This window comes from Alligator sinensis, unplaced genomic scaffold, assembly GCF_000455745.1.
Source record: "Alligator sinensis unplaced genomic scaffold, ASM45574v1 scaffold883_1, whole genome shotgun sequence".
Taxonomy (NCBI): Eukaryota; Metazoa; Chordata; order Crocodylia; family Alligatoridae; genus Alligator; species Alligator sinensis.
The window spans coordinates 2,955,112-2,974,043 of NW_005842009.1; the positions used below are offsets into that span (position 1 = coordinate 2,955,112).

Below are 18,932 nucleotides of genomic sequence, written 5' to 3' on the forward strand. Positions count from 1 at the left end.
AGAGGAGGAACGAGAATGTTGGGGAAGATAAGGGAGCATGAGAAGGTAGTAGTAGTAGATGGAGTGTCCCTGCTTCACACCTACTTCCTTGGGGTTGTAGAAGAGTACTGGAGGTGTCATAGCAGAGACGTGTCCTACAAATGAGTAAGAAGGAGGTGAATTGGGGGAAGGTTGATTGTTGTGTGGACTTATTTGGGGATTTTTCTCTTATGGGTGTGTGATGAGGGAATCAAGACCTCGCCTGGTAAGGATAGTTGTGTGTGACAGGTGACTCCTGACCATCAGCATGTTACAGTCCACACCCACAAGAGAGGAGTCAAAATGGCAATGTGGAATGGGAAAACTACATCATATTGAGAAATTGGACAATGTCAAGCATTAAATTAAGAGATTAAAGATCAGTATTCTAGGTCTGTGTGAAACACGTTGGAAAGAGGCTGGAATTATTGTTTCAGAAAATGTGTAGATCATCTATTCAGGAGGCCAGATGCACAAAAGGGTGGGTTGGGCTGATTTTGGATGAAGAAACCTCAAAACGTTTGCATGGTTTTTGGGCAATATCTGATAGTGATGCTTGTGAAAATAAAGGCTAAACCTTTGAACATTGCAGTAGTATAAGTTTATGCACTGACAGCTAAAAGTGGGAAAGAGGACATTGATTGTTTCTATGAGGACCTTGATAAAGCAAAGCAATGCAGCCCTCAAGAAGTGGTCATAGTGATGGGTGACCTAAATGCAAAAGCTGGTTAGGAGGAGTGGATAATATTGTTGGACCTCATGGACTTGGTGAGAAAAATGAAAGGAGAGAGAGAGGGATTGATTGGCAAGTTGCAAATAATCAGGTCATTATGAACACATGGTTTGAACACCATTTGAGAAAAAGGTATACATGCAACAGTCTTGGAGATAACGTAAGAAACCAAATTGATTACATCATCCTCAACAGAAGATTCAGGAATGCAGTTCAGCAATCAGAATCTTACCCAGGGGCTGACTGTGGAAGTGATCATGTACGTGTAGTATGCACCATTAAGATAAGGTTGAGGAAACTTGAGTAACCAAAAGCGACAAAGAAGCATGATTACTCAGTTCTAATGGAAAAAGATGTGATTAAAGAGAGGTACACAGTTGCAGTCAAAAACCATTTTCAAGAAGTTGAAGATGAAGGAAATATGTCAAACCGGGAAATTTTTGAAGAAGCAGTAGTTGAAACAGCCAAGGATGTCATTCCATCAAAAGTAAGGCAAAAGAAACAAAAATGGATGACTGAAGAAATCCTTGAACTTATGGAAGAAAAAAAGATGAAAACCCATAGTATGGAAGAGTATAAGAAACTGAACAAAAGGATTCAATCAAGGTGCAATGAAAAAGAGGAAAAATGACTTAATGAAAAATGTAGAGACAGAAAAACAAAAGGATAAAGATGTTATATCAATGTATAGAAATATCAGACATCACAGGCAAAGGAGGATGTACTGCTAGGGGATGTATAAAAGCCAAGAATGGTGATGTAATTATGGAACAAGAACAAGTATTAAAAAGATGGACATACTATACTGAAGAGTTATTCCATGGCAGTCAAGGAAAAAAAGCCATCTATTAAGAAGAACATGGACGGTTTGAAAATTCTTAAGTCGGAAGTGCAAGCAGTTATCAGCCGAATGAAAGCCAAGAAAGCTGCAGGGCCAGATGAGATTACAGTAGAACAAATAATGTTTGGAAGAGTTTGGTATAGAAAAGTTGACAAGTGTTATCAATGAGATTTATGAAAGTGGAGTAATACCTGAGGACCTCAGTAAATCGATCTTTATTGTGCTCCCCAAAAGACTCAGAGCCACTGAATGTGAACTCAATTTAACCATCATTTTAATGAGCTATGTGACAAAGTTCTGATGGTGAGAGTTAGAAGTAGAATAAGACCAGAGTATGTAAAAGTGCAGTGTGGTTTTGTCAAAGATCGAAATACAAGGAATGCTATCTTCATAGCATGAATGGTTTCAGAAGGCAGTAGAAATGAGGGAAAGACCTTTTCTTGTGTTTTCTTGTTTATACCAAAGCTTTTGATAGTCGAGCATGAGGTGTTAATGAAAATGCTAGAAGAATTGGATATTGATGGTAAAGACTTGAGACTTAAGAAACCTTTATTGGGACCAAACTGCAGTAGTGAAGATAGAAAATGAACTAAGTGATTTATTCCAAATTAAGAGAGGCATGAGGCAAGGCTGTGTTTTTTTTACTTGATTCATTCATCTTGTGAGAAAATACCGAGGGAGATTAAATATTTACCAAGGCTGATTACTGGTGGACAGAATTTGAACAATTTGTGTTATGCTGCTGAGACAGTCTTAATAGCTGATTTGGAAGAGAAGCTGCAAGGAATTTTAGATAAGATTGGGAAGCTGGATAACATCCGATGGTAAATGTGATCATGAAATAAAACAGAGAGTAGATGGCAAAAGATGCGTTTCTGAAAATGAAAAAGATATTGATAAATAGTAACATTTCTGTGGGTATGTAGTCAAGAGTCTTGGATTGCTATGTTATACGAGTCCTCATGTATGCATTGGAATAGTGGACAATATTGCCAAGTATGGAAAAGTGAATTGAAGCAACTGAGATGTGGTTCTTAAGGTACATCTTGAAAGTATATTGGACAAGTTGCACTTCAAATGAAGATATTTTGTTAAGAGCAGGCTGCAGGAGGAAGCTGCTGATTAACATCAGAAAGAGACAGTTGGAGTTTCTTGGACGTGTTATGGGGAAAGAAGAAATTGAAAGTCTGGTTGTAACTGGAAAGATTGAAGGAAGGGAGAGATCGTGGAAGACAGAGGTTGACTTACGTCAAGAGTCTATCTAAATGTTTGAATGTATTGACACTGGAAATTCTGTATGCCTCAAAGAGAAGAGATCTGTGGAAGACCATGATCACCAATGTCCTGTTTGCATATAGTACTTAGAGAGAGAGAGAGAGAGACATGCCTGTAAGAGAGATTTATAGAAATAAAGTCCATAGGACTATTGCATCACCCATTTTAACCTCTTGTGTAACAGCCCAGAGAACACCACCCAGTGATTTCTGCACAAAACCTGGTATTTCTGGATTGTGGGGGTGATGGTGATCAACTGTTGGAATGTTTTACGTAGGGATCCGCTGGACTCTTCATTACTTTGGGTCTTGAAATTGAGACTGAGCATCTTTCTGAAAAATCTTCTGTGACCCAAGCCTGAGAAATGGAATGAATGTAGAAATTACTGGGTGGCTTCATGACCTGTGCTGAGGCAGCTAATGCTTCATAATAGTCCCTCTGTCTTAAGTCCTTGCAAGCCCTTGAGAATTCTCTCTTCTTTTTTTGGAGTGTCAGGATGGGTTTTCTGAAGTGTTTGGGATCTGTCCTAACCTTGCAAAAGCCAATGTTTGTACTCTCACCTCTAGATCCTGTGGCACAGAGAAACTCCCTCCAAATGGCACTCAGGCCATTTGTTTGCAGGATGATGAGGATTATCAAAAATACTAATACTGATTAGAAATACAAAAGGCTAGAATTTCTTTTTCTTTTTTTTTTTTAAGTGTAAATTCATCTGCTCAGTTTTTCAAACAGGCTGAACTAAAAAAAAAAAAAAAATGTTACTAGAAACTGCCTTCCCAGCTTGTCAAGAATTCAGGACAGTTTAGATGCCTAAAAAAGGAGTTATACACTTAATTTTATGTACAATGTTTTAGAAATCTGTGTGTATGTGTATACATTTATAAATTAGATCTATATGCCAGGTCTAGTTTGTTTCATGTCTATGTCTTTTCTATGAATTAACCAAACTCCTTTTTTTTTAAGCTTCTGAAAAGATGCTCAAAGCCTGGAAGGAAATGGAAGAAAAGGCCATTCATTGTGCCCAGGTATGGAATGTGAAAGAGGTTTGCTTACTTTGGCTCTTGGGTTACAACTTTCTTTTCTTATGGCTCTACCTCAGTTAGTTCCCAAGACATCAGATTGCATCTCCTTGAGGCCTACAGAATGATCACATTCAATTTGATCAACCCCTGACCTTTGTCACCAGAAGTCCCTTCCCTTGCCTCAGAAGTACTCTGTGGAAATGGGGGGGTGTGGGGGGGTGTTGCCATCTTGAAACTAGGGGGGAAAATATCATATACTAAAAAAATCAAACATCTACTATAACTTAATTTTAACAGTTTAATTTTTTTTGTCCTGATTAATGTTCATTTATGTAGTACTATCTAGAGGTGATTGCATAATAGCTTAAAATACAGTTTTACTCTTGTATATTATATGTGGGGGGAAGGGGATGTGTGTGGTTGGGGAGTGGGTGCGTGTGGTGGGTAAGGGGCTGGGTGTGGAGGGGTGTTGGGGTATGTGGTTGGGGTGTGTAGGAGGGTGTGGGTGGGAGGGTCTTTGGAGTCTCCAGGGAGTGTGCAAGTCCCTGGAGCTGCATTTTGTGGCATGTTGCAGGGTCCGTGCCGCTCAGCCTCATAGGGCACAGCTTCTGCAGCCTGCGGGGCCAGCCCAGCTTGGCCCCATAGCTCACAGCTCCCTGCACTTCTGGCTCCCTTTCCCCCATTGGGAGTCTCTGGCCACTGCCTTGGTGAAGCCCTTTCCTAAATTTCCACTCTCATAGGCAGGGAGGGCTAGGAATAACCAGCCGGGGAGCAGGCACAAACTCTGCCAGGCAGAGGCTTCTTGTCTCCAGTACCTCGGGGCTGGGGGTGGGTCAGGCAAGGCTGGGGTGGGAAGGGGGTGGTTGCTTAGCATACAGAGCCGCATCTCCTACATGGAGGCACTGGCTTTCAGAGGGAGTCCAGGGCCAGAGCTTACACAGGGTTTATGGAGGGGCCCCATGGGCCAGATGAAATTGCCTGGTGGGCTGGATCTGGCCCGCGGGCCATATTCTGCCCACTCATGCACTAGCAGGATGCAGCAGCACTGGGTGGTGGTGGTGGTAGCTGGTTATTAGACTTGCGCTGTCTCATACTTTGCACTTGTGGCATGCTTCCCAAAAGGGTTGGCCACCATTAAGTTGAACATTTGAAGATCCTTTTGTCTGTTTTATATGTTACTGCTGCTTGCTTTGATTGACTGGTGGGGAGACGGGGAGGAAGGTATCACTTTCCATTTACAATTTAGGAGCTACAGAGTTCCTTTATTCCCCATCAGGCTGGAGATATTGCTTACCTAGATGAACAGATTATGGCTCTGCACACAGAGATTGTGGAACTGCAAAGGAGTCCGTATGCAAGGCGCCAAGGAGATGTTATGGAGGGCCTGTAAGGACAACAGCTTTTATGTTTGCTTGTTGAAATCATTACAAAGTGTAAAAGTTTTTGTTTTTTCATGTCTGTCATTTTGTTTGGATGAGGAAGGTCAAGTGTGCGTGTTGTGAGGTTTCCCCAATGCTGTGGCATTGTCCAGGCATTACATGCCCAGCGCCTTTGGAAAACCTTGATTTTCTCGCTTTGCTCTTACTCCAAAGGTTCCTGTTTTGATTGGAGGGAGATAAATGTTCATGAGCCAACACTGGAGAAACGCCAATAATGTTTTCTCTTGCTGTATGAAGTGTTTCAGATGTGGTTCTGGAGCAAGAAAAACAGCAACTTGAATCAATTTGTGTGTTGATTTAAAACCTTTGTACAACATTAAAAGAAATGAAACCCTGAAGTTGCAAAGTGAAGCACTCAGGTAGTGCCAAGGTGAGGGTTGCACATATAGTCTGAACTCTGCTCTCCAGCACCTCTGCCCTAGTCTATAGCCTACATCTGCACTGTTCTGTAGTACAAATGTGCATTAAGCAAGGCAGCTGCCCTCTTGCTCCAAGCTATACTTACTGTCACCCCTGCCTCCAGTCATTTTTTATGCATTGTCCACCTTGGGAATTCAGGATTCACATCTGTTTTGAGTTACAGTAATGTCAGTTCTGAGTCAGTGCATTGACTCCAGTAAGCTTACTTCAGATTGAGAGCAGGCAGCAGGGGGACTAGACAAAGGGGCATTTGACACCAAGCTTTACTAATAAGAGTGATACAGGTAGCATGCTATGAGGCTTCCAACTATGTCCCACTTCTGGGTGAGGGCTATAAGATCCCACCTGACTGGTTGATGAACAATTTTTGGTGAAGTCCTGGGATTGGATTGGAGAATTTTGAGAGAGAGAAAATTGCCGCTTGGGGAGTGCTGTGTTTGGACCTGGGAAGAAGAATGGCTGCCTTATGGTTAAGGCCTTAAATTGGGGTGCAGGGCATCCAGATTCTGTTCCCAGCTCTGCCCAATTCCCTGTATGACTTTGGGTTTGTCACTTAACATGTTTCTCAATTTCCCCATCTTTAAAATAGGATGATGATCTGTTTTTACCCTGTTGTGTCTGTATTGGCAAGACTAAGTGTTCTTTGGGCCAGGAACACACTGTCATTATGTGCATGCAGTACATAGCACAAAAGGTCTCTAGATACTACTGTAATACAGTTTCTGCTCTGGTAATTATAAAAGGATTTGCTTCAATATGGTGCACACCTCCATAAGGCCCTTCTCTCATTGATTCTGCATAGTCTAATATGCTTGGAAGCAATGTGCCAGGGAATAGTTATTCAGTGTCTATAAAACCAATGAGACATATGTTCCCAAGACAGCCATTTACAGTAATAGAGCTGGGAGGTGTTGAATAGAGATTACAGGGTCTTGATTGCAAAAGGGCCCACTGGTCCCAAGGAGGTAAGAATTGCTCTGAAGTCCTCCTTGTCTCTGTAGGCGTTTCAGTATTGTTCATTCCCCTAGCTTTGCATTGCTGCGTTTGGTGAGAGCAATTTATGGCACCTTCTAAAATCCAAACCTCTGTACTGGGAACAGCTTCATATTACAGTATTGCCCACAAGCACCTCAAAACGCATTTCAAACCAAGATTATTCCTTCAGTCTAGGGTTGGCTGAGAACAAGGTTCCGTCCCATGTCTACCCACTTAGGGATGAGGTGAAGAGCAGACTGGATAGCCAGTCTTACAGCTCGTCTCTTCTCTGGTTACTCATATTTTAGATCCCAAGTCCAGCGAAAGCTGAAGGGTACTGGACTGGGTTGAGGGTACAGTGAAGCTGTCTGAGGTATAGACCCTTTCTTCTGATACACAAAACTTCCCAGAGGGGACTGAATTCTGATGTTTTCTCCTTCCACAATAGCACTTTAATCTGAAACATTTTTTGCTTGTAAACAGTTCTTCTGTGTGTGGACACGTGTAATGCATTTACCTTCTTCTCTTGGCAGGGAACAAAAGGCCATAGACCTGTATAAACAGTTGAAACCCAGGCCTCCAGGTATGGAAGAGACTTGTTCTGTGACCTACCTTAAAATTCAAACCCTTCTGCTGATTTTTGCCTTCAGTAATGAATGTCAGACTTTAAAGTATTGTCTCGGGCAAGGACAAGGGGAATAGTGGGGTTGTGACAAAGAGAGACTCCCTGATGTGGGGGAGCTTGGTGAGAGCTCTGGATAGAGAAGGTAGTGGTCTGGTGTAGTTGTAGTAATGTGTTTAAAACTGTGTGAATAATTGTATGCTTGAGCTACTATGCTCTTGAGGTTCCAAGTCCTGGCTTGTGCCAGTCCAAGTGTCTCTTGTTGCTGGGTTGATCAGCCACTCTCAAATGACCTCTACACTGAAGTGCTTATTCCAGCTTCTTAGCTGTGTGGTCTCACTATTGTATTTTGCATGTCCACTAGTCTTGCGCGCGCACACACACACACACACACACACACACACACCCCTTGTAACAGCATCTAGCATCATCATCTCTCCCTCTACTACTTGCCTCAAAAAAAAGGGCTTCTCACCTCCCTCTAAAAGTAATCTCTTTTTTGAATACAGTGGGTAGAGTAAAAGGAGGAAGGGTGATGGGAATTGAAATAGCCCTGTATTTTGCAACCAGGGCAGTAGCCATCAAGGAGGATTGTACACAGTTGTGTGTTTGGGGAAATAGCTGCAACCCTTATGGAAATCAGTGCTTAGCCAGCCAGAGTGGCTCAATTTTAGAGCAAGTGTGAAGAGAGGATTGAACTGCAGTGTGATTGTTCATAATAAGGAAGACTGATTCAGTTGATTTAATACCCCCCAACATAAGTACTGCCATGGTGGGTCAGATCAATCTAGACATGCATCTACACAGCCCAGAAATCCTGTCTCCAACACTGGCAAATAGTCACTTTAAAGGGAGGGTATGTATACAAGATGTCTAGTGTAATCAATTCCTGTCTAATCTGCTTGGAAACAGTATGCCAGTGAATAGTTGAGCACTGTCTGTAAAACCACTGGGACATATGTTTCAGTTGCTCTTTGGCATCAACCATTAGGTTAGGGATGTCAGAGGATACATTCTGACTGTTGTTTAATAGCTGTTAATGGACTTGTCCACCATGAATTCATAATCATAGAAAATTAGGGTTGGAAGGGACCTCAGGTCATCTGGTCCAACCCCCTGCTCAAAGCTGGTACTGGGTACCCTGTTCCAGTGCTTTACTACCCTCCTAGTGAGAGTTTTTCCTCATATGTAACTAAACTTCCCTTATTGTAACTTGAGACCATTGCCCTTTGCTCTGTCATCTGTCACCACTGAGGACAGCCCAGCTCCATCCTCTTTGGAACCACCCTTCAGGTAGTTAAAGGCTCTTATTAAATCTCCCCCTCAGTCTTCCCTTCTTCAGACTCAGTAAGCCCAGTTCTCTTAGCCTCTCCTCATAAGTCATGTTCCCCAGCCCTCTGAACTTTCTTGCCCTCCACTGGACTCTCTCCAGTTTGTCCACATCCTTTTTGTAGGGGGGGGGGAGGCAAAACTGGATCTACAACTCTAGCTGTGGCCTCACCAATGCTGGATAGAGAAGAAGAATTACTTTCCTTGGTCTGCTATGAACACTCCTACTAATGCAGCCCAGTATACTGTTAGCCTTCTTTGCAACAAGGGCACACTGTTGGTTCATATCCACCTTACTGTCCACTGTAACCCCCAGGTCCTTTTCTGCAGAGCTGCTGCTTAGTCGGTCAGTCCTTAGCATGTACCAGTGCATGGGATTGTCCTGTCCTAAGTGCAGGACTTTGCAGTTCTCCTTATTGAACCTCATGAGATTTCTTTTGGTTCAATCTTCCACAATGTCTAGGTCTCTCTGAATCTTAGTCCTACCCTCCAGTGTATCTGCTGCTCCACCCAGCTTAATGTCATCTGCAAATTTGCTGAGGGTGCATTCCATCCCATCTTCCAAAGTGTTTTTCAACCTGTGGTCTGCAGACCCTGGGGGTCCACAGACTATGTCTAAGGGGTCTGCAAAAGATGACTATGGTCAATCAAAAGTATGTGAATACCCATACTCATAATTCAGAGGGGTCTGCACCTCCATTCAAAATTCCCAGAAGGGTCCACGCTTCATTCAAAATTTTTTAGGAATCCACAAATGAAAAAGCTGAAAACCACTGTTCCAGATCATTGTGGAAGATATAGAACAAAACTGGTCCCAGAACTGACCCCTCCACTTCATCTAATTCCCTTTTTGAACCTGCCTTTTTTATCAGGCTTCTCTTGTTAGGTGAAATATATTGGTGGGGAGGGGGTTCTATGGATTTGTATCTAAGAGCGGTGTGTCCTTTCTCCAAGGGCATTTTGCTAACAAGAGGATTGTTGTTCCTCCCAGATCATGCCTACAGTGACAGCACGGACATGGTGAAGATTATTGTGCAGACTGTGCAGAGCCAGGACAGAGTTCTCAAAGAGCTCTTTGGCCACTTAAGGTACCAGGAGAGCTTGTCTGCGAGTTAGAAAGCAGAGATGAAATGCAACTTTTAGGCTGGAGAGATCTTATTAACACATTAATTCAGTTGGGAAACAGACCCCTTGCATTCATATTTCAAAAATGAAAACTTCATTCAGAGACATGCAGTTCAGATTGTTGAAGGACACAGTCCTATTGCTGCCCCAATACATTCAAAGGCGGTAAAGAGAAGTCTGCTTCATTCACTCTTGCGCATATCCTTCAAATTACCAACTGTCAATAGAATGGTGCGGCCTACAACTGAGCATTGCTTCTCTTTCAAGAATTGTGCACGAATCAGTTGAAACGGCCCTTTTAATGCCTTTTCCCAAGAGCATTTCACGTGTTCTCTAAATGACTTCCATGCCCACGTCACTGCCTCTGCAGTGGAGCCCTATAGGGTAAGGTTCAGAGTTTCTTGTGGGGCAGAAAAAAATAAAATATACACAGTTTGAAGTGTAGAAACTTTCTCCCATTGAGTTCTGTGCAGTACTGGAAGCTCTCCTTGTGCTGAGTTTATAAACTCTATCTATACAGTGTTAATAAGTGGCGATTTACGTACCAACTGAATGAGTCACTCTGTTAAACAGTTTTAGGAAATGAAAAATCTAAGGTTCTCAGCATAACATTAATTCTGGTGTACGAATACACTGTATTTTGTATTTCTCTTTTTCTTTTTTTTTTAAATGTGGAGCCAAGGAAGCTTCGTTTCACCTTTGACTAAGGTCTAATCTATCCTAGAAAGCTTTGCCAGCACAACTGCGGTGGTCCTGGCAAAACAGTGAGTGTGGTAATACTCAAAGACCCTGTGCTGCAGCATATCCTGTTCAGGTGGCAGGGTTGCTCAGAGTTCTCCTGAGTGAAGTAGTTTCTGTTGCCACCCATCAGTTGGCTGAAGGCACATGAAAATATGCCCACACCTTTTGCCAGCTGTTATGGTCTCCTCAGCAGCTGGTGCCTTCTTAGGGTGCACTTCATGCTTTGATGGCTAAGCTGCTGTACTGGCAGCACCTGGAGCCACCAAAACCATAAGGGTGTTCACGTGCCCTAATAACTTGACAGTGGCAGCTGCTGGCTGCCAATCTTCCTGTTGCCAGACCAGATAGGGGGAGACATCCACGTGCCACAGTGACCCTGGAGACACTTTTAGTGCCTGCAGATATCCTTGTCGATGATGGGGTTAGCATATATTGTCCAGTTGTCTGTATCACAAGCACTGTAAGAACTGCAAGTACGCAGACTGCCAAAACTTGCTGCACCCTGTATGGCAAAGTAACTCTGGTTTCTCCTCTTTACCTTACAGCAAGCTGTTGGGCTGTAAGCAGAAGATTATCGATTTGCTTCCGAAGATTGAAGTGGCTCTGAATAACATCAAGGAGGCTGACAACTCAGTGATGCAGATGCAGGGCAAAAGGCAGAGGGAGATTTGGCATTTGCTGAAAATTGCTTGTGTAAGTGACTTAAGATTGAAGTCCTTAAAGGCTAATGCTGATCTCTTCAGCCAGGTGGTGTGTGACCTGTCAAATCTGCAATGGTTTGTGAAGCCCTGTAGGAGGTTTGAAGCATTATATGCTCAGTGTAAGTAGGAATTGTTCCCTGGCTGCTCGCTGTTTGGAGGCTGAAGCTGAGGCCCTATTGTGGTGGGCTCTGTACACACATGGTAAGACATGGTCGTTTACTGTCCTTGAAGAACTGTTATGTAGACAAGACAAGGGAAGACAGCCTGCTGTGGAATATCATGTTTGCCTCTTGCACTGGCCTGCTTTGGTTCTGGAGCATGAATGGGGCAGCATGTTAGCTGGGGTATAAGCTCAGTCTCTGCTCACAAAGATGTAAGCAGGTTAGAGGTAATCCACTCAGCTTCTAGGGAAGCATAAACTTTTCATGGGGCAGCATGTTAGCTGGGGTATAAGCTCAGTCTCTGCTCACAAAGATGTAAGCAGGTTAGAGGTAATCCACTCAGCTTCTAGGGAAGCATAAACTTTTCATGGGGCAGCATGTTAGCTGGGGTATAAGCTCAGTCTCTGCTCACAAAGATGTAAGCAGGTTAGAGGTAATCCACTCAGCTTCTAGGGAAGCATAAACTTTTCATCACCATCTGGTACCCTAAAGAATCAGTATGCAAACTATATATGGTTCTCCCCAAACAAGGTGGCTCCTCTAGGGCATGGATAGGACACCTTTTCTGGCTGCGGGGCGGACTGCTTTGCCCTGGGTTAAAGGTAGGCAGGCAGGTGCTAGGAGCTGGCCACTGCTGCTCATTTCTGGAGTGACACATGGAGAGTGCCTATAGCTGGTGCCCCCTGCTGTCAAATACTTCTTTTGAAGCCCCAGGTACTTAGGCTGGATCCAATGGTTTCACAGGAGGTTGCCAAAGGCTGCTGACCCTTGTTTTAGGATGTGGCTTGGGTTTGGAGAACAAATACGCTAGATGGTGGGTGGGTGGGTGTGCATGTGTTTGTGTGCACAATATGGGCAAGGTCCTGGGACCATGAGAACATTCACCCATGGTATTTCACAGCTTTCTGGAGCTTTGTCATTTCTTTTGCATGAATGTACATATGTTAAATGGTGCTCGGGGTCTTTTAGCACACATGAGGTGCAACTAACATTTTTTATTTTCCATCCACTGAAAGCAGGCAATGAAAACAGTTCTGTTCTTCTTCCAGACTCAGAGCTCTGCTCGCTCTCTGGCAAGTTCTAGCCTAGAAGGTTCAGCCACAACCGCAACAGCTGCCTGGCTCCCGCAGACCTCTTCAGGAACCGTGCCCCACTCTCTCTCTTCAGTGTCGACACCTAGAGATGGGTAAGAGCCAACTGGAAGAGCAGCTTTTACCAAGACAAATTTATCTCTTTCCTAAAGAAACTTTTTGCATGCAGAAGCTGGTCTCCACTTCTGAGACAGCACTGGCTTGGTTAACATGGACCAGGACTTCTTTGTACTCAGCATTGTACCAGCAAAGGAAGAGATGGTCCCTTCCCCAAAAGCTTACAGTCTAAGTGATTCCAGACCACTCCCCCTGTTCATGTTTAGAGAAGGCTTTGGGAGGCTTGAGATGCTCTGGATTTCAACAGTGACAGTAGGCTTAGGGCACTCCTCTTTTTCTCTCATCCTTCATTTACTGTTAGTGCCTGATTGTAAGAATGTGGATGAAAACAACTGTTTATTGGTAGCAGACAGTGGCCACACAAAATCTACTTGGCTGTTGCCAAAGTGGTTTAAAATCTTGTGGTCCATTTTAATTGCGATTATTGACTGTCATTTTAGACGGACAGAACATCACGCATTATAAGCCATAGTCTTCTTTTTTAAGTAACTTGAGTTCTCTTGCATGGTGGTTCAGAATTTTACGAATTGGATGGTTCAGACTAGTTCTGGTGTTTATCTCAGATTTCCAATTGAGTGACACCCCTGTGGCTGACTGCACATCCAAGGTTAAGTACAGGACACATGATGTGAGCCATTCCTGACATCATCTCTCTGCTGAGTCTAAGAGTTTGGTCTGTCACTTCCTTGCAAATTGCATTTGAAGAGTCATGTGCCAAACAAGGTCCTGGTGGCCTGCAGGCAGCATGCAGCCTATGAGTGGCTAACTCCATGGCTTACAGCCTTCTGCTGCCTTTACCTCCTTGGCTTCCCATGCCTTCCCCTGTGAGTCCAGGAGCCACTCCTGCCACCCATCGCCACCTCCTTCCATTGCCACCTGCTGCTGCTGCCAGAAAGAGTAATGTATAGAATGGCAGCGAGTTACTCCAAATTCCTTCTCCTTTCATTGTCCCATGCCTCCTGGAGGTGTCATCCAGTCTCAGCTTAAATCTGCTCTCTGGTGCTTTACTTTTGCAGGGAAACTTTTGCCCGCGTAATGGAAGAGAACCTGCACTATCTCGACCGCTTTAGCACAATTATGCAAGAGGCAAAACAGGAGCAGAGCAGTAGCTTGATGGTAAGTGCTTGTATGCTTCAGGAGCCTGGTTCTTCAGAGTTGCCAGTTGGTGTTTGAGGCTTTAGGCTCTTACATATATGAGGTGACTTGTGGAGGTGAGCTGCTGTGGCCGGTATGCATGTAGTGTTCTAACAAACTGTTTGCTCTACTCTTGTCTCCTTATTTTAATTCTAATGGAAATGCAGGTACTGACAAAACTATTAGCTGGGGAATTCTCTGTGATTGAATACGGATGATTCCCCCACCATTTAGGTAGGTCCCTGGCTATGGGAAAGTAGACCGTTCACTTTCCTCTGATTTTTGAGAGGCTGGAATACGTAAAATGTGGGGACAAGCAGAAGCATTGGGGCAATTAGTTCATTCCTCTTTCTGTCTAAGAGGACTCAGCAAAGCCCTAAGTCTCCTGAGTTTATCTCATCTCTGAACCAAGAGTTCTAGAGTGTTGCATTTATTTTTGTCTCAGACCAGCACAGCTACCAAATACATCCCTTTAGTTACCCAGTAGACTTCACATGGTGAGAACTTACGATCCCCATTTGCTTGTGTCAAAAAGAACCAAAAGCTTAGAGGACAAAAGGCTAAACATGGAGGCTTGGTAACTCGCTGCTCCTGGTACAGTAAAATGTCCGTTATCTGGCATGAGTGGGGAATGCCAGGTGCCAGCAATGTAAAAGTGCCAGTTAACTAAAAACACTGGAACTGGAGGGGGGGCCAGTTGCACACAGCGGCATGGGGTGGTAGGTGGCGGCGATGGCATGGGGAGGTAGCACATGGCTTGCGTGTGGGGGTCATAGTGGTGGATGGCGGTGGCAGCACGGTGGCACCAATTAATAGAGTATGTCGGCTAGTAGAATGCCAGAAAACAGGGATTTTACTGTACCTGTTCTTTCTCCCCAGTTCCTTTCCACTGCATCTTGCATTTAATATTCACTGGATAAAGTGGATATACAACACTAAGGAAGTTTCTGCCATTCAGACCAAGAACTCAAGCTAGAACTTAGCCCCCCACACCCTTCTCTTTCAAGGGCTAAAACATGAGAAGGTTGATGTTAAAAACCAGAGGAAAACAACTGCTAGGCTTGGGGGGTTGCCTAGCTATAATTCTGGGACTTGTCCCAGGTTAACTTATGTTGCTGTGTACTTGCCAAGACGGAGTGCAGCCCAATGGAGCATGCTCAGTAGGAATGTGCACCCAGAGCTGAACTGCAAACTATGCATTAGTGCCAAAAACTGCCTGAAGACTATGTTGCAAAAAACAGTGAGCAGGAGGAAGAACCAGCTGCCTTTTGCAATAACTTTATCAGGGACTTGAGCAGGCTGTCATAAGTTCTGGCCCGTAATGCAAAGACATTTCCCACCTCAGAGGCCTTATAATCTTAGGCCTACTTCTAAGGTGGACCAGAGTGCAATTTGGGGCAATGCATTTGCACAAGCAGGTGGTTGCCACTAGGGCTGTTCAGGGGAAATTCATGAGGGTACTGGGACTCAGGTTATTCTTTTGCCTCTTCTTTTAGAGCCTTGATTGGAGTTGGCTGAAACAGTGAAGGGAAGTAGGTGCACAGCTGCCATCCCCATTGTATCCATGTGCTGAAGCATGGCTGACAGCCTGTGGCGAGACGGTTGGTCAAGCACATGTGCTGTGGTCTGCACCCGCACTCTGCTGCTTCAGGACTCTTAACATCTCATCTGATCGGCAGTTAGTTCTGAATGAGCCCTTGCCTTGTATTTTGTAAATGTTAATGGACTTGATTGTAAAGTTCATGGTCGCGAGCAGAGTTCCGGCCTGTGTGATTTGCAACTAGAAGCAAACGTTTTCCAATCTGCTGCCTAAATCAGGCTGTTAAAGTATCTAAACAAGTAGCCTGGTTATTCAGAGATGCTGGGCACCTCCACCTTCCACTGCTCGGTGCTTGGGAAAATGCCACCATTTCTATTTAGAAGCTTCCTAGGCTTGAAAGTGTTTATGGTAGTCAGTAGATCTCTAGCATCACATGCTCATGTACTGGGCCCATTGGATGTGTCAGTGGGATGGTGGCTGCTGCTCTGGCGGAAGACCTGAGGTCAGGATACTGTTTGTGATGTTCAGTCCGTGTTAAACTTTTCCCAGCAGGAGATACTCTGCCTCTGTGTTGGAAGTGAATGCTGTGAGGTATGGGAGAGCCATAAGGCTATGACACCATGGAGGCAATCTCCCTGCTGCTCATATTTACTGCTTGGGGGTGGGAGTGTCTCCCAGGTGCAGACCAGGGTCTGCTCTAAGTAGACAGCATCTGCGTGCCTTGCTTGTGCACAGGATGGCTGTCGTCGTGTCCTCCCCCCCCCGCCCCCCCCAAAATGTATGTCAGGACCTACCCCTGCAGTGAATGGCTTGGAGCCAGTGTGGGGACCACTGCAGTGCCAGTTGCAAACTGACAGCTACCTTACCTTGCTCCTTCATAAACATCCATCATCAGTCTGGGGGGGATGCAATTTTTTTTTATGAATGGAAGAGAAACACTAGGCTGTGGCTTTCTTCTGGCTTGCCGTCTTCCCCAGCAGGAAACAGTTTTGATAGGTGTTTATTATGGGTCAAATAGCACTCCCCATTCCAAACAGAACAGGTGTGGAATCTAACGGCTATTTTGAAATCATGTAAAAACTCTATTTGTGAATTTGTAATAAATATCTTCTATAGTACCTCTTTGTAAGTGGTCTAATTTACTTGCCCATGTTTGTTTAAACAGTATGTGCCAAGTAAAGGTTTACATGCTACCATGATATCTGTTGACAGGGTTTTCAAAAACGACTAGAGCTTTTGTGTACCCAACCTTAGGCATCTCAAAGGAGAATTATTTTTCAGAGGGCAGGTGCTTTGTACTTTCTGCAAATTAGGCTCTGTTAAGTAATCTATCTTGGGCATCCAAAAGCACTAGTCTTAATCCTAGTGTGTTTCTCTCTCCACTACTGTCCCTAAAAACAAACACCTCATTTAGCACCTAAGTGTAAAACATCAAGAAAACAAAAAGTGAAGGAAATTGTCATTCTGAGCCCACCAGGTAACCTATGAGACACTGGGAATCCATTGCTTGGCACGTGCACTTCATCTATTCATTATGTAAGTATAACCGACTCTCCAGAGTGCAAGGCAACAAAAACCAACCAAGTACAAAAGAGCCTGCTTCATCGTAAGTCAACAATCTGAACTCTAGCCCAGGGGGTTTATATTTTTTGCAACCTTCGTTTTTTCCTCCTACAATAATATTCCATATAAGTACATTTAGATGCTATTCCTTTAACTGGTAATAAAACTATATGGTCAATGAAGTACTTTGGAAGATCTGTATCAACATTTCTAAATCTGCATGTAAGTTAATAGGAAACACGACATATTGGTTTGAGTCAAGTAAGTCTTGGGAATTTGAGTTTCAGGCTGACCAATAACGGGCGTGTACCTGTGACTGTTTATCAGGAGGGGTTTGCAGGGAGTATTTGGGGATTTGTGCCTGAGCTGTACCATAATAGTTGAGGCTGAGGTGAGCTCCTGTGTTAGCAAATGATCGCTCAAGGTGCTCAAATATCCATGCACATACTGTGTGTTGAAAATTGGTGGGCCTTACTGGGGCACACAGTGGAGTTCGAGGATAGATTTGGTCATTCATTTGGTGGGGGGCAGAAATACAACATACAAATGAAAGGGTAGATCAGTGCATTTTAAGTGTTTTGCTCACATAAATGAGGCACAATCTACAATTCTGATCTGCAGGGAACTAAATTTATGTTGATTGGATTTGACCTCTGCTAGTGTCCACCTTTAGGGAAGCAATATTTCCAGCTTTGTGATTGGTTGGCTCTAATTGACAGCAAAGTGCTATGCATGAGCTCTCCAGTGGAGATGCAGTTTATGCCAGCAGAAGGAATTTGCTTGGTAAGTATCTGCTAGAGGATGTGAATTTTTCTCAATCTTAGCTGGCGAAACTGTTGTGTAATTCTGACTTCCTACAGTCACTTGGTGGCTGAAGAGATCAAGAGTAGTTTTTGAACCAGACACCTCTTAAAGGTGACAGTTGTTCATCATGTCTTAAAAGTTTCAAACAACTCCTTTGGTGAAGAGGTCAGGGGAATAACTGAAGGTCAAGCTTATGCTGGAATTGTCTGGCATAGCCCTGCCAGATACAGGTGTGATTTTTCTATATTCCTAAGCTGGCGTAGCTACGCTGCTAAAGCCCCTCAAATAATTGTGGCTATCCTGGCAAAGAGATGTTTCTGTTGGATTGGGGAGGTGGCATAGCTCCCTCAATGGAGTAACACCTGTTGGCACACCATGGGCCCCATAAGATGTTACAACAGCCAGCTCTGTCTCCGTATCGAGTCCCTTGGTGTTTCTCCTACGGCCTGGCCTTGACCACTGATTTTAAGGCTTTCCCACATTGTGACTCTGCCTAGCTCTGCTCTTCACCTCTAAACTCTGCAATGTGCCAGTGTCCGGGCGTACACTCCAGCACTAGGCACCACTCTGGTTCACTGCCCCCAGTGGGTATGATATGGTCTAATTCTGACCCTACAACCATGACCCCAGCCATATGATATTGTGGCACTGGGCTTCCCAAGCAGCGTAGCCCTGCCCTCCAGCATTCAGCCCCCCAGTTTGAGCCCACCCTGCTCTCCAGCACATCAGCTCCTCAGCCGGACTCCTGCTACTGAGCCCCTCTATGCGACTCCAGAAATGACTCGGCTGAGCCCTGCCATCCAGAAATGAGGCCTCCAGCATGCAAGACCCTGGTTGTGCCCCCAAAATCCAACCTCCCAGGACAGTCCTCCTGCACCCAGATGCTTGGTATAACACTGTTCAGCAGTGATTTCACTAGGCCCCATCTCCAACAGTGGGACACAGCCCAGCCTGCCCCAGCCCCATTCCCCAGGGTTCAGCTGCTTGTTGTCTGCCTCCCCCATCCTGCCCCCAACACCGAGCCCCACCCAGCCTGGCATGGTCCATCCCCACGCCCCATAGGTTGGCTCTGGCTACCCCTACCTTACCTACAGCAGTACCCAAGGGCCTGGCACCATCAGCACTGCTCCTCCAGGCTATGCCATCACAGCCCAGCTCCATCAACAGTGCTGCTCCACGCTAGGACATCGTAGCCCAGCTCCATCAGCACTGCCTCTCCGTGCTATGACATCACAAGGCAGGCCCGTCAGCACCGCTCCTCCACTCTATGCCGTCACAGCC

At 44.6% G+C, this 18,932-nt stretch overlaps 1 protein-coding gene across 1 annotated transcript in view; it reads left to right on the top strand.

Annotated features, from left to right (window-relative positions):
* The window catches only part of CHUK (conserved helix-loop-helix ubiquitous kinase), a gene marked incomplete at its 5' end in the record, with an annotated part of 43,660 nt that extends 27,258 nt beyond the window's left edge, over window positions 1-16,402 (top strand). Inside the window, 8 exons of the mRNA XM_014519107.2 lie at window positions 3,831-3,892; window positions 5,166-5,275; window positions 7,257-7,306; window positions 9,666-9,762; window positions 11,086-11,233; window positions 12,452-12,588; window positions 13,627-13,726; window positions 15,241-16,402. Coding sequence (XP_014374593.2) covers window positions 3,831-3,892; window positions 5,166-5,275; window positions 7,257-7,306; window positions 9,666-9,762; window positions 11,086-11,233; window positions 12,452-12,588; window positions 13,627-13,726; window positions 15,241-15,270 — 734 coding nt within the window. The remainder of the gene's footprint in view (window positions 1-3,830; window positions 3,893-5,165; window positions 5,276-7,256; window positions 7,307-9,665; window positions 9,763-11,085; window positions 11,234-12,451; window positions 12,589-13,626; window positions 13,727-15,240) is intronic.
* Window positions 16,403-18,932: the final 2,530 nt, after the last annotated feature.